At 43.2% G+C, this 13,668-nt stretch overlaps 2 protein-coding genes across 2 annotated transcripts; both read right to left on the minus strand.

Moving 5' to 3' along the window:
- Positions 1 to 826: 826 nt before the first annotated feature.
- Positions 827 to 4,905, minus strand: mfsd6l (major facilitator superfamily domain containing 6-like). Its single transcript, XM_006797894.3, has 2 exons — positions 4,812 to 4,905; positions 827 to 3,458 (listed from the first exon to the last, which is right to left on the minus strand). Exon 2 carries the CDS (start codon positions 3,404 to 3,406, stop codon positions 1,640 to 1,642), a length of 1,767 nt encoding a protein of 588 aa, XP_006797957.2. The 5' UTR covers positions 3,407 to 3,458; positions 4,812 to 4,905; the 3' UTR covers positions 827 to 1,639.
- Positions 4,906 to 6,200: 1,295 nt separating this feature from the next.
- pik3r6b (phosphoinositide-3-kinase regulatory subunit 6b) lies at positions 6,201 to 13,443 on the minus strand. Its single transcript, XM_087839585.1, has 19 exons — positions 13,428 to 13,443; positions 13,212 to 13,307; positions 11,757 to 11,869; positions 11,536 to 11,604; positions 11,272 to 11,407; positions 11,123 to 11,192; positions 10,847 to 11,030; positions 9,949 to 10,096; positions 9,777 to 9,869; positions 9,326 to 9,665; positions 9,144 to 9,240; positions 8,959 to 9,063; positions 8,771 to 8,881; positions 7,146 to 7,245; positions 6,981 to 7,054; positions 6,815 to 6,902; positions 6,648 to 6,700; positions 6,427 to 6,527; positions 6,201 to 6,345 (listed from the first exon to the last, which is right to left on the minus strand). Exons 1-19 carry the CDS (start codon positions 13,441 to 13,443, stop codon positions 6,201 to 6,203), a joined length of 2,139 nt encoding a protein of 712 aa, XP_087695711.1.
- Between the last annotated feature and the right edge of the window lie 225 nt (positions 13,444 to 13,668).

Below are 13,668 nucleotides of genomic sequence, written 5' to 3' on the forward strand. Positions count from 1 at the left end.
ATCAAATGATTAGTTCATTACCAGGCCTCTGGAGAACTTCAAGACATGTTGAGGAGGTAATTTAGCCATTTAAATCAGCTGTGTTGGATCAAGGACACATCTAAACCTGCAGGACACCGGCCCTCGAGGCCTGGAGTTTGACACCTGTGACTTACAGCATTCCCACAGACTGTATACAAAAGATGGACTTAACCAGCGTTACTCCACTGACTGGTTTTTAAAGGATTTGGTTCAGCAGTTTGGCCATAGCTATCTTGAGTAAGGTTGAATCTGACTGAGGACTCTATGAAGTTACACTTGTACTTGTGAAGACATGTCCTATAGCAGGGGTGGGCAACTCCAGGCCTCGAGGGCCGGTGTCCTGCAGGTTTTAGATCTCACCCTGGGTCAACACACCTGAATGAAATGATTAGTTCATTACCAGGCGGCTGGAGAACTTCAAGACATGTAGAGGAGGTAATTTAGCCATTTGAATCAGCTGTGTTGGATCAAGGACAGATCTAAAACCTGCAGGACACCGGCCCTCGAGGCCTGCAGTTTCCCACCCTGTCTTATAGTATACTCTCATTTATTGTCTATTAAACTATAAACTGGACCAAAATTTACAAAATAAGGAATTGAGACCATAAACTCATTGGAAAAGCATTTATGATAAATTGACTTCTATATAATTGGAGTCCTTTTTCCAAACGTAGCATTTGCCCCCTGCTGGTCAGTGCAAGAAATGCAGATTTATGATTTCACAGGCTAAATCCATCTTTTATAGAGAGAGAACATCTGACATGAGCAGAAATATAAATTAGACAAATAAAATTTTAAACAGGTGTCTTCTGACTGTCGTCACAGCTCAGGGCTGTACAACTCAAGTCATTTTTGCACAAGACATTCTGAATGTGCTCAAGTTACCCCAGTTCAATACACATAAACAAAGATTTTCATCTCGCTTAATCTATATCCTCAGGTCAGAGTTCAGAGTCCAGAGGGAGACACAAAGCTGATAAGTGAGAGCAGTCAGCGGCGACTCCTCCAGCTGATTAACAGCAGGTTCGGGTGTGGTGGTGCAACAGTTTGGCCTCACCTTTTGCACACGTCTTGTGTTTATGCTTGAGAGAAGCTTCCATGCTTCCATTAACACAATACCTCAGGCTGTTTAAGCTGTCCGGTGGCACTGAGTAATTGATTTGCTCGCCTGTAATCCTGCTGCCTTGTTTGCTTTAGAAAACAATAACCGCTTATGCAAATGTACATTAGTAAAAGCTCAGGAGGCCCAGAGATGAATCCCAAAATCCATCCGTACAGCTGACACTCGCAGACTGATAAAAGAAAAGAAAAGAAAAAATGGAGGGACAGACTGGATGACGTAACATTTAATTCTGATGGAAAAGTAATGAGAAGGAAAAGTCAACACTTTTGATTGTAATGAATCCTGTCAGGGTGGGAAATTAATCATCCCCATCTGGACTGTGCAACTTGGTGATGAAGAGTGACGTATCTTTAAGCGAGGCTGCGGAGCTCGAAGGGAACAATGACTCCCATTTCCATATTAATAGCAAAATCTGATTCATTTATTAGGTGACAGTGAATTTATTCTTCTTATTCACAGAATTGCTCCTTTTAGTATTTTCACCGTCTGGAGGTTTTAGTGGTTTACCCTCCTTGCACTGTTGTTGTTGCTTTTGTCATTTTCCATTGCTTTATCAAGCCAGTCTCTCTCCTGTTCTGACTCGGAGTCACTGGCCTCGCTTGCGTCCGCTGCCAGCAGGCGGGAATAGTTAATCCTGCGGTGGTGGGGGGCTTTCCACTGGAGCAGGGGCAGGCACACACACCACACCATCAAAACCATCGCCAGTCCTCTGAACATCCACGTGAGCCCGATGCTTTGAGCCACAAACCCTCCGGCCAAACTCCCCAGTGCACTACCCAGATGAATAGAGAGGGACTTGTAGACCCTCCTGACGCTCCTCTCAGCCCCTGGTGTGGCGATGTCCTCACACTGGAGCTTCACGGCCCACCAGAGAGCTCCGCTGCTGAAACAACTCAGCACCTGAGCAGGCAGTGCAGCCCACGCTCCCCAGAGGAAGGAGTAGTAGAAGCACTGCAGGCCGAGACTCGCGGCTCCAACTGCGAGCATCCTCCTAGGGCCGAGCAGCCTGGAGACTCGGCCAGCCATCAGAGGGAAGGCGGCCTGCGAGAGCAGAGCGAGGGCAAGAGATAGTCCCATGTGCAGCTCACTGCTTCCGCGATCCTGCATCTGCCACAGGAGGAAGTTGTCGATGGTCGAGTTCGCCACCCCGACCAGCAGGGTGGTGAAGACGCAGAGCACAGCCTGTGGGGAGCCGCGCACCAGTTGCAGGGCTTTCAGGAGCCCGCTGGTCCTGTTTCGCTTCTTGTTCAGGTAGAGAGGGAGGGACATGGCCAGGGGCAGGACCAGAAATGCCAGGCCGGCATAGCAGTAGAAATGCACCACACTCCTTGAGGTCTGAGCAGCTATGAGGCATGTCAGTCGGCTCACCAGCAGGCCGGTTATCCCAACCCCGCATGCTGCTCCGAGTACACCCCACACCCTGGTGTTGCTGTAGCGGTCCGAGGCATCCGCGAAATCTAAATATTCGTAGAGGCCGTCGTCTACATTCCACTCCAGGGGTGCGGATGCCGCCTCCCACACACACATGATGATGAGTATCAAGAAGAAGAGCTGATGCTGAGTGTCCATCACCTTTAGGCTGCCCAGGAAGCCCAAAGAACTCTCATCCTTTATCTCCCCTGTTTGCTGCTCTGATTTCAGCTCAGACCTCTTGTTTCTGACCGGAGTTGCCAAAGAGCTGCTGGAACTTTCAGGCACCTTTGATTCATTCTTTTGTGGCGCATAAAGAAGAGGAGATTCAGTGGTATGACTGTGATTGTGATGGTGATGAGGTGAAGTTTCATTTGTAATAACAGGAGCTTTCCTATCAGCATCAGGAAGAGGAGTGACAAGCGACTGGGAAACATGAGGTTTTGGATGGGATGTTACAGGTCCAGTGATGTTCACTGACAGTACATCAGATGGATTTTGGGGCGGGCCGACGTGCGGATCCGAGGCGTTACAAGTCCATGCGTGCATATCCGTGTGTGGGATGAGCAGGAGGAGCAGAGCGGCTGCTGCCGAAAACACGACAGAGCCGCAGATCACTGCTCGTCTCTTGTTGTAGTGTTTGGAGAGCAGGCTCGCCGCGGGGCTCCACACCAGCGTAATAAAGTGCTTGGTACCCATGACGATGCCCGTCATGGCAGGAGTCAGGCTAAGCTGTCTGAAGTACAGGGTGAGGAAGGGCAGCAAGCATGCTCTAGCGCAGGAGCACAGGAAGTTAAAGGTGCCAGCCATAGCGAGGGCTCGCTTTATGTCAATCTGCTTGATCCTCTTCATGTTTGAGCAGCTTAGAGTCCGTCCTGCTAGCTGTCACATGGAGCGATTCAAACTGAGAGAGACAGAGAGAAAATATAAAAATGTTAGTGCAGACATTTCAGTCTTTTGATACTAATACATTCTGAAAAGGCATCAGAGTTTGAAGGGTTAGGGTTAGTATTCATGTTTAGACTGCAGTTATTTTCCTGAATCTGCTGTAAAATCTGTAATATCTCCCTGAGATATGGGTTTATATCTTGCCTGATACAGGTCAGCGTGAACGCCGCACACAAGAATATGTTTCGGATCGTTACCTCCGCCAAGTCTTAAAACTTAGAACCTATAAATCTAATGAGTGTATTGTGAACATACAGAAAGTCTTGTACAAAGATTTGACCACTGACCTCTCCTTAAAGAAAGGCAAAATTATCTAAAGGTCAAAGTGGTAATAATGCTATATAAAGCTATTTAAAACTATGTTTCTTCCTGCCATTGTTTATATTGACAGCATATAGATATATAGGGATTCTAAATATTACGTTCCTTTGACCTCTGACCTTTTCCAAGGACAAATAAAGTCAAACTTTCATAAAATGTCTTTTATCTTCAGAAGTGTGCTTTAGGTTCTGCTGACTTTGTTTGTATTGGCAAAAATGAGGAAATGATACTGGTGTATGAGGACTCTAAATAGCACATTACAGTTTGCATCAAAATATCAGTCGCATTTGACCTCTGACCTCAGTTTTACATTTTCAGATCTGCTTTTTTTCCCCAAGTTGACCCTAGAATGTGTTAAATATTTAAAGAAAGGATTGTCAAGATGCCAAACTAGATAGAAATACACTTTAGTTTAATATTATATAATAAGCTTAAGTTATTCATGTCCAGTCATTTAGAAATGAATCCATTACTTGCTCACAGATAACGCCTGTGCAGTCAAAGTAAACACCTGTCATGCTGTCCTTGTATAGCATTTAAGAAATATTAAATGCGGACATTAATTTTAGTTATGTTTTGTCATTATGTTGGCCATATAGAGTTGTTTAAATAAATAAATTGAAGACTCCAGCGATTTATTTCTGTTCTCAGGTAATAAAATGATTCCTCGTGCTGTTCCTAATGCGATAGAGGCCCTTAATAAATGAGTTGAGGGCTGGCCCTCGTTTATTTCGCTGTAGCTCCGACAATAATAAAGCATCTGTTTTTATAGGAACTTATCCAAACTCACATGCGAAGCAGACAGACTCAAATGATCACCCTACAGCGACTTCATTGTCTTTGACGAAATAAGATGACACGAAAAAAACGAGGAAATGACAGACTGTCAGGAAACAACCCGTCAGGCTGGACGCACCTGCAAGATGTGGAGGACTAGTCCACGTCACGCCAACTTTAGAAAGGAAGAAAAACAAAGTTTAACATTTACCTTTTAAATTCCGCCCAAGTTCCTTATCCTCTTCTCATTTCCCACCCGCGACTCCGACAGCGAACTACAGGGTTTGAACCTTTGTTGCTCTGAGCTCAGGACACCTGTAGCAGTCGGGTACGCGCTCAGCTGCAGCAGCGGTGCGAGTTCACACCTGTAGGCGCAGATTCCCACGACTATAGCTCCTCCTGTTGGTGTGGATGCCCGTGTGCACTTCAGAGAGCATCATCGCAGCTCGATTACGCGATAGGCGCAGTTCATCAGAGAGTGATCAGAGAGCTCCAACTCCTCTGTTTTGATGTCTAATTACACGTTATTAAAGCAGGTCATCTGGTTTGAATTTTATATTTGTCTCCTCAGTGCAAAGATAAGAATCTTCAGTAAGAACCACTTCAGTTAGTGTGATTAGTTCTGACTTTAAAATGACCCCTTTTTTGGGGGATGTGAATCTCCGGACTTCTTTTTTTTAAGCAATGAAACTTGTGTGTTTGTTTACCTGGATCATGGCTCGAGTCGCAGAAAGCATCGTACAGCAGTTTGACACAAAGCAGAAAATACCAAACTCCAGCACATGCTGTTTTTTTACACCTCTGCTCTCCAACAGGTGTCACATGAGGTGATTCAACTTGATTCAACCCTAAAAATTCACATACATCAAGAGGTTCAAATCACATATATGTTTCTTTCTTTCTTTCTTTCACCTCCCCAGTATGTGGGACTTTAACCTCGTCTGCTGGATGCCATATGGCATTATTGTAGTATTTCATTGCACTGATTAAGTTGATTTATGGCATAAAAAAATCCACGACCAGCTTATAAAATATAAAGTTTATTATTGAAAAGTGGCCACAGGTAACAAGCACTTGGATACTTGTAGTACTTTGTCTTTGAAGCAAATTAACTGGACAGGTACTTATGTAGAGCTTTAATACAAACAATCAAAGCACATTTTACTGCAAGCCTCATCCAACCAATCACGCCCGTTCATACAAGCACTTTTTTCCTGTTGCATACACGCCTCTAACATTCACACACTCACTCTGCATTCTTAGTTAGTAGACTTTTTCTCATGTAGAGGATCTGTTAACTCTTATGACAGGATTTGTGAGCATTTAGAATTCAGTTAGCGAGAGAATCCAAATAATCATGTGTTACTAAATTAAGAGGATCCAAAGGGATTAACATTAATGTTACTAAACACAAGACAGTGTAGATGATTCTACTCTGCAATGTAGAGGTGACCTATTCAGGCGACCTGCCTCTGCCTCTAGCTCTAGCCCACCACGACCCTGACCTGTATGCGAGGTGAAGAAAATGAACTGATGGGTGGACGGATATGCTTTGCTAATGTAACATTAAGATGACTGTGAAGCAGTCAGCCTGTGTCCTTCACATGCTGACACCAGAGAAGCTGTTGATTGGCAGTGACATGACTTTGTCCAGATACTTGCTGAGTGGCAGCTCTTGCTCGCTGCCGATGCTGTACCTACACCGAATGGCGCAACCCGGGTCCAAGCATGGAGAGATTTCTATTCTGTAAAAAAACAATGCAGCATGTTAGTTTTTCTTAAAGGGTGAAAGTGGACAAGTAAAAACAGAAGAAGCATAAAATTACTTTTGGACATTGGTGTATATCCTGCGAGGGTCTTTGTCCAGACACACGCAGAGTGTTCGTTGCTCCATTGTCCTGATGCTGATGTTTCGAGTTTCGATTTTCTATCATTAACAGATTCAGTTAACGGTTGCCTTCAGATATGGATATAGCACTTCCACTGCATCATGCATAATGAGCCATAACTAGCCAATAATCCAAGGCAGAAGAGAAAAACGTCTTACTGTGCTGTATGCGGGGTTCAGAGAGTCAAAACTTGCAGTCAGGTAACTCTCCCCTAAACAAAATGAAAAGGATGACTCAGTTTTTTCTCCACATAATTCTTATTGCACTGAAATAAAGCAATTGATAAAAAAAACAAACAAACAAAAAAAGAAAACCAACAACAAACCTGACGCTGAAGCTGCCGGCTCTGAGGTAATCACCACACGCCAGGTCATAGATGCTTCTCCTTTAACGTCTCGTTTGCTTAAAGTGGCCTGTTGAGAACATCAGTGAGTGTGAGTCTGTGTGCAAGTGTGACAGTGTTAATGAGTGTAAAAGGATAAGGGGTGCACCTTTGTGTAGCTGACCGACAGAACCACCCCAAAGAGTTCCACTGATGACTTCTTTTGTCGTACAGAAGGTTCCCCTGTCAAAGACGAGCCAGTTTATGTCGCCATCTGTTGCCGTGGTTACATCAATATCCACACACACATGCACAGAAAGATTCGCACACATACTCTGCTGCCGGTCTTTAAGGTGTCTGAAATCTGGGATGTCGGCCTCCACGTGGGACACAAACAGCTCCTCCACGGCCAGATCAGAGTTGGAGAGGGTCATCTAAACACACGGCATATTTAATCAAATCAAAAACCAGCGCGAACAAACGAATGACAGCACCTACCAGACTCTACACTGAAGACGTAACTGCTAAACTTAGTTTAGTTAAAGCTGTAACATTTGAATTTGTTTGGAAACAGTGAATGAGCTGGAAAGACATTTGGACGTCCATCTGCCACTTTATTAGGCACGCATGTTCATCTGCTATTGATGCAAATACGGAGTCAAACAATCAGCAACTCAGTGCATTCAGGCATGTAGTAAGGGTCAAGTCACATATGTTTATAAAGGCATGTAGGTCAAGACGACGTGCTGAAGTTCAAACTGAGCACCGTGATCTGAGTATTTTAGAAACTGCTGGTCTGCTGGGGTTATCCTAGGACAGAGGAGAATGGCCAGACTGTTTTGAGCCAATGGGAATGAATTACTCAAATAGCCACTCTTTACAAACGAAGTATGCAGAAAAGCATCTCTGAACACACAACACATTGAAGCAGATGGGCTGCAGCAGCAGAAGACCACACCGGAACAGGAAACTAAATCTACAATCAGAGTCACAATACTTTTAAAATTAGAATGGGTTCACCAAAACTGAACATTATCGTGGATCAACACACCAAAATCTCCGAGGAAGGTTTCCAGCATCTTGTTGAATTCATAAATAATGAATTCAGCTCAGATGGGAATCAGCAACCTGTACCTACTAAACTGGCCAGTGCATGTCACTAAAAAGCTTGTGAAGTTATTGTGAACTGAGATCAACATTTCTTGTACTCTGATTTGGTCCACCTAGTGAATAAAGTGAAACATTTTCTCTCATCTTTGCTCAGATTTGTTCTCAACACACTGTAGGAAAAATAATTTATGCTAACACAGTTTGCAAAAATAACACAGCATTTAAATTAGATCAACATGAAATTTGTTACAGTCATAAAAACAACAACAACAAGAAATTGTTGCATAAGTGAATCCCTGAGAGGGCAAAACCCTCAGATGCAAACACAGGGACTGGTTCACCTTTCTGTGAGTTAAACTATGTGGTTCAGGAGCTTAAGAATACAATTTGAGAATTTGGCTGTTCCCTCATCTATTATTGGAATAATGAACAAGCCAAGTCAGTTTTGGCTGTGAACTTTGATATTACTACATTAGAAACAGAGAAAAAGAACTGAAACTCACAGAAAATGATACAAAAATCCACAAACAAATAAAACTAATGTGAAAAATTATGAAACAAAGACATGTCACAGGAGGCCTAATACTAAATGTCTAAGTCCCCATATCAGCAGAAAAACATTTCATTGTCCAAACTACAGCTAATGCTAAAACTCAAATTCAACACGCAGTTACACGATTTGACACAAGTCCAGCTTTAAGTAAGAAAAATAGACATTATTTATTATTATTTTGTTTTTAGCTGAATTCTGCTACGATGTTTGACACATGAAAAGCCAGCCTTGCTCTTTGGCTTCCACATTTAAATGCATGTAAAACACAATATCTACACATGATAGCTCTGCTGTACCTTAACTGAATAGACCGGGAGGTTAACTGGCTGTGTCCCACAGCGAAGGTAGTAACAGAGGGTGTCCAACAGGTAAAGGCTCAGCTCTGTTGGTTTCCTGGAAACAGAAGGCTGTGCAAAGGGCGGACAGGATTAGATGGACTGCATATAGTTATTCTTAATAAGATGTAATCGCTACAGTTGGTTACCAGCTCAGGTAGCGTCGGGATGGCAGCTCCCAGACTGCTAACGTTGACACTGTACCATGGATCCACTCTCTCCAAACAGGACGCCAAAGACAACCTGCTCTCATCCTGTGAGGAGTATTAAGAGTTACGTAGTCCTCTAGACTCACACCTGTCAGAGCTGCTTTGAATGTGTCAGTGTAACTCACAGGTGAACTCAGTGAAGCCTCTGCATCAGAGACTGGGATGTAGTACAGCTGCAGGTCTAGTTTCTTGGTCAGCATGTTACGTTTGGCCTCTTTATTGCTGTATGGACATTTTTAGAAAAGTTTATTTAAAAGTGGGCGTGCACACACACACATACACACACTCCAGTATTTGGGATCCTCACCGTATGATGTAATAAGCCTTGGTGAGCTTTCCCAGGGTGCTGTCGTCCCCCAGTACCACCACTCGAGCCGTGTGACTTCGCTCCTCTTTGAGTAGAGGCGAGTTTCCGGTAACATCTTCCTTCATCTTCTCCTTCATCAGACTCAGTTTTTCTGCAGACTTTGAGTTCTTCAAGGCATTTCTCCGTTCCCGCAGTGTCTTTTCAGCCGTGTAAGGCAGCTGCTCTGCGTCGTCTGAGTCCTTTAAGTCTTTCACTATCCCGCTGTCTCTTGAGATCCTTTCTTTGCCATCCTTAATGGATTTGGAGCCAGAAGGTAGGGCAAAGTCTGTCAACAGATTCCCTTAAGGAAAGACAAATTTAACGTCAGTTTCAAGTAAAACTGCAGCCTTCTTGTATGTGTGGTAAGATTATAGATATGAAGCATCAGTTCTTGTTTGTTTGATGGGCTCACATAGCATCTCTTCATCTGTCCACATGAGGAAGTTCATCTCTGGCAAGGGCACCATAGTGCTGTACACAGGACCTTGTTCATCATTCAATACATCTGAGAGAAGTGGATAAGAACTATTATTATTATTATCTCCACTTAGAATAACTTGTGTTATAACACACTACACTCAGACCTTTTTCAGAGGCATCCAAGATGTGTTTGTATATCTGCTTCAGCTCCTTCAGATAATCTGCACGACTGCCGGGACCATGCTGTAAACTCTGGTTCACAGTTTCAACCACATCCTGGAAATATTGCCTCACATCATGGTTCTGTAAAACCTGGAAGAAAAAAAATCAGGGGAACACATCAGATCTTGATGAATAGCTTGATGTGAATAAAGGAACAAAATGACACAGGAACATCCATCCATTCCACTTCTCGCTTTCAGGGTCACAGGAGCTTATTCCAGCTGTCATAGGGCGAGAGGCAGGGTGCACAGGTCGCCAGTCTGTCGCAGGGCTAACACGCAGAGACAGACAACCTTTCCCACTCACATTCACTCCCGTGTTCAATTTAGATTAATCGATTAACCTATCCCCACTAAGTGCATGTCTTTGGATGGTGGGAGGAAGCTGGAGTACCCGGAGAGACCCCACGTAAACAAGAGGAGAACATGCAAACTGGATTTGAACTCAGGACCTTCTTGCTGTGCGGTAACAGTGCTAACCACCGTGTCACCGTGCAGTGGAAGACAAATCCTTTCAGTGCTGGACTCAAACTCACAGCAAAAAAAGTTAATTTTGTTAAGTTTTCCTTGATTTGATTTGATTTTTCTGAGCAGTACATGTTCTTTTTATATTTGTAGAAATCAAGGTGGTGTGAACTAAAGTTCTGTTTTTGAAACCTGGAAAATGAAACCTGATATATATATACACCATTTGAACTAATTGGTGATTAGTTCATGTAGCTTATGTTTATATTTATATACATAGTAAATAATAAATCTGGGATCATGAAAATGAATGGGATTCATCCTCTGGGGATCACTACTGTTTCTTTGTCCAAAGCACCCCCATGGATATATTTACCTCAAGAGCTTGAGCTAGTCTGGAGCTTTGGCAGGTCATCCCTAACCCTGTCTCCAGCACACGACAAAGCACACTTTTCTCCATAGTCCGTGTGTTTGTGAGCCGGCGTGACACTTCCAAGTATGCTCTAACCTTAGCTTCCAGTGAAACAGAAAACACAGCTGGGTCTGCCAGCACAAACACTCTGCAGGACACAAGCAGGAGACAATAATGTTGCGATATACAGTTGAATCATTCTGATACAGGCCTGGAGGTCTTTCAATATGGCCTGCTTACTTTTCCCTGGCAGCAAAATGCTCATTCTTGATATTTTGCTCTGCGATGACTCTCTTCAGGTACAGAGATCCTGTTGAGGAAAGGGTTTGTCTGGTAAGAGTGAGGGCGGATTTTAGTATCGAGGTCACGCGTGTAAGGATATGTGATACCTGGTGCAGTCAGTTCCATCTTGATGCTCCTCAGAGTGTGCAGAGCCACAGTGGAGTATGGCGATGGCAGTATCAGCAGTTTCCCCAAACACTGATACGCTTTGTGATAAAGACCTTTAGGAATTGTGACACCTGCCTGGATATTGAAATACAGAAAAGCCTTTCAGCCTGTATTTGTACATTATTTACAGCTTGTTGCTGTTGCTGCAGTGTTTTCATGAACAATATCATATTTTCAGCTGTGTGTTGCCAAGTGCGTCTTACCTGAATGACTACATAGTAGAGCGTGTGCAGCACTGGGTTGACAGACATGTAGGTTTCGTTCTCATGGAGCTACACCAGCCAAAAACCCAGACAAACAAGAATTCAGTATCTGAATTCATTTTGCACTTTTTAAGCAGAAGTAAAGAAAAGAAAGTCTTTAAATGCATAGCTTTTGCACAACTGCACAACTTGATTTTGACTAGACCCGATGAAGGACAAACCTTGGAAACTGTTGTTAACGTCTTCTCCAGGTTTTGGACCAGAATTGAGATTATTGAAAGGCTGCAGGAAGGATTGACTTCCACCTTCCTTTGGAGGTTCCATACCAGCATTCCTGCAAATCAGGCAGACAGTAGTTTGCTTGCATTGTCTCAAATAAGTGTGACTATCTATTTTAGCAGCTAAATTATCCCACTGTGTGTGACAAGGATGGAAGGTTGATACCACTACTATTAGCTAATTAGCTTAAAATAACTAAGCTCTGCAGCCCCTTATTAGGTATCCCTCACTCAAAACTATAAATCACAGCTTTAGGAGTCACATAGTTATGTGTTAATACTTTACACTAACCGGCCACTTTGTTAGGTACACGTGTTCAACTGCTCATTAATAGAAATATCTAATCCACCAATCACGTGGCAGCAACTCAAAGGATTTAATTATGTAGACAAGGTCAAGATGACCTACTGAAGTTCAAATCGAGCATCAGAATGGTTGTTGGTGCCAGTCAGGTACCATGATCTGAGTATTTCAGAAACTGCTGATCATGGAAACCATCTCAAGAGTTTCCAGAGAATGATCAGAAGACGAGAAAATATCCAGCTAGCGATGGTTCTTTGGGTGAACATGCCTTGTTGAGTCCAGAATTGAGAGATGAAGGGGCACATTGCTTCAAGCCACTGATAACGCAAATAACCACTAGTTACAGCCGAGGTGAAGAGGATCTCTGAATGCAAATATGAATATATTAAACCTTGTAGGCAGACAGGGCCCCACCAACAGACTGACACTCCTGCCACCAAAAAACAGGAAACTGAGGCTACAGTACAGTTTGCACAGGACAACAGAAGATTGGAAAAATGTTGCCTGGTCTGATTAATCTTAATTTTTGCTGCAACATTTGGGTGGTAGGGTCAAAATTGACATGAAACAGCATAAAAGCATGGATCCATTCTGCTTTGTATCAGAGGCTCAGGCCTTCTCACCAGATCTCAGTCAAACAGAGCATCTCTGGGAGAGTCACATCATGGATGTGCAGCCAACAAATCTGCAGCAGCTTAGTGATGTTGTCACGTCAACATACACCAAAAACCTCTGATGAATGTTTCCAGCAGCTTGTTGAATTAATGCAGTTCTGCAGGGAAAAGGAGTCTATCCCAATATTAGGAACATGTGCCTAATAAAGTGACTGTATGTGTAATAGATTGTAAACAAAGGGAAGGAAAACAGGAAGTGATAAGGAAATATATCACAGTTTTAGAATCTATTTATTATAATTACTAATTAAACAACACTGTTAAAATGATCGCCTGTGTTGATGCAAACTATCTGCTAATGGAAGCGTCTGTTTTACTAGACAAACACGTTTCTCAGCAATGATGACGAGTTTTTAATAATCCATTATGTTGCTCTTTGACTTCAGACTCTGATTTCAGCACGCTTTCACTAGTGGGTACCTTTGTGGGAACAACTCTCGCTCTTCATCTCTTTGAAAAGAGCCTGGACATCATCATACAAGCTGGAGTCCAAAGTGGAGGAGAGGTCCTCTTTAGCTGTTAAACACACACACACACACACATACACACACACATTTTATTTGCATTCTCTAGACTCCGAAACTGCAGCTTTTACTGGTGAAACGAGAATGCCCATAAAGAAATGAAAACTCTCACCTGTGGGATCGACCATCCTTTCCACTCTTCAGAGTTTTTGAAGGCTTAATTTTAGCACAGCTGACTCAAACCAGAACAAACCACAAAAAGCCCTCTCCTCTGAGGAGAGAGTTCAGCACTAGTCCCCAACAGCTTAGCAACCGAAACGACAAAAATTGAACTGAGTACAAATACCTGATACCCTGCAGTGAAAGGTAAGTGCACTTCTGCTTTGTTGTCCGATGACTGGCTCAGCTATAAA

Source organism: Neolamprologus brichardi, chromosome 4 (genome assembly GCF_056152115.1).
Source record: "Neolamprologus brichardi isolate AB-2024 chromosome 4, ASM5615211v1, whole genome shotgun sequence".
In the NCBI taxonomy this organism is placed as follows: Eukaryota; Metazoa; Chordata; class Actinopteri; order Cichliformes; family Cichlidae; genus Neolamprologus; species Neolamprologus brichardi.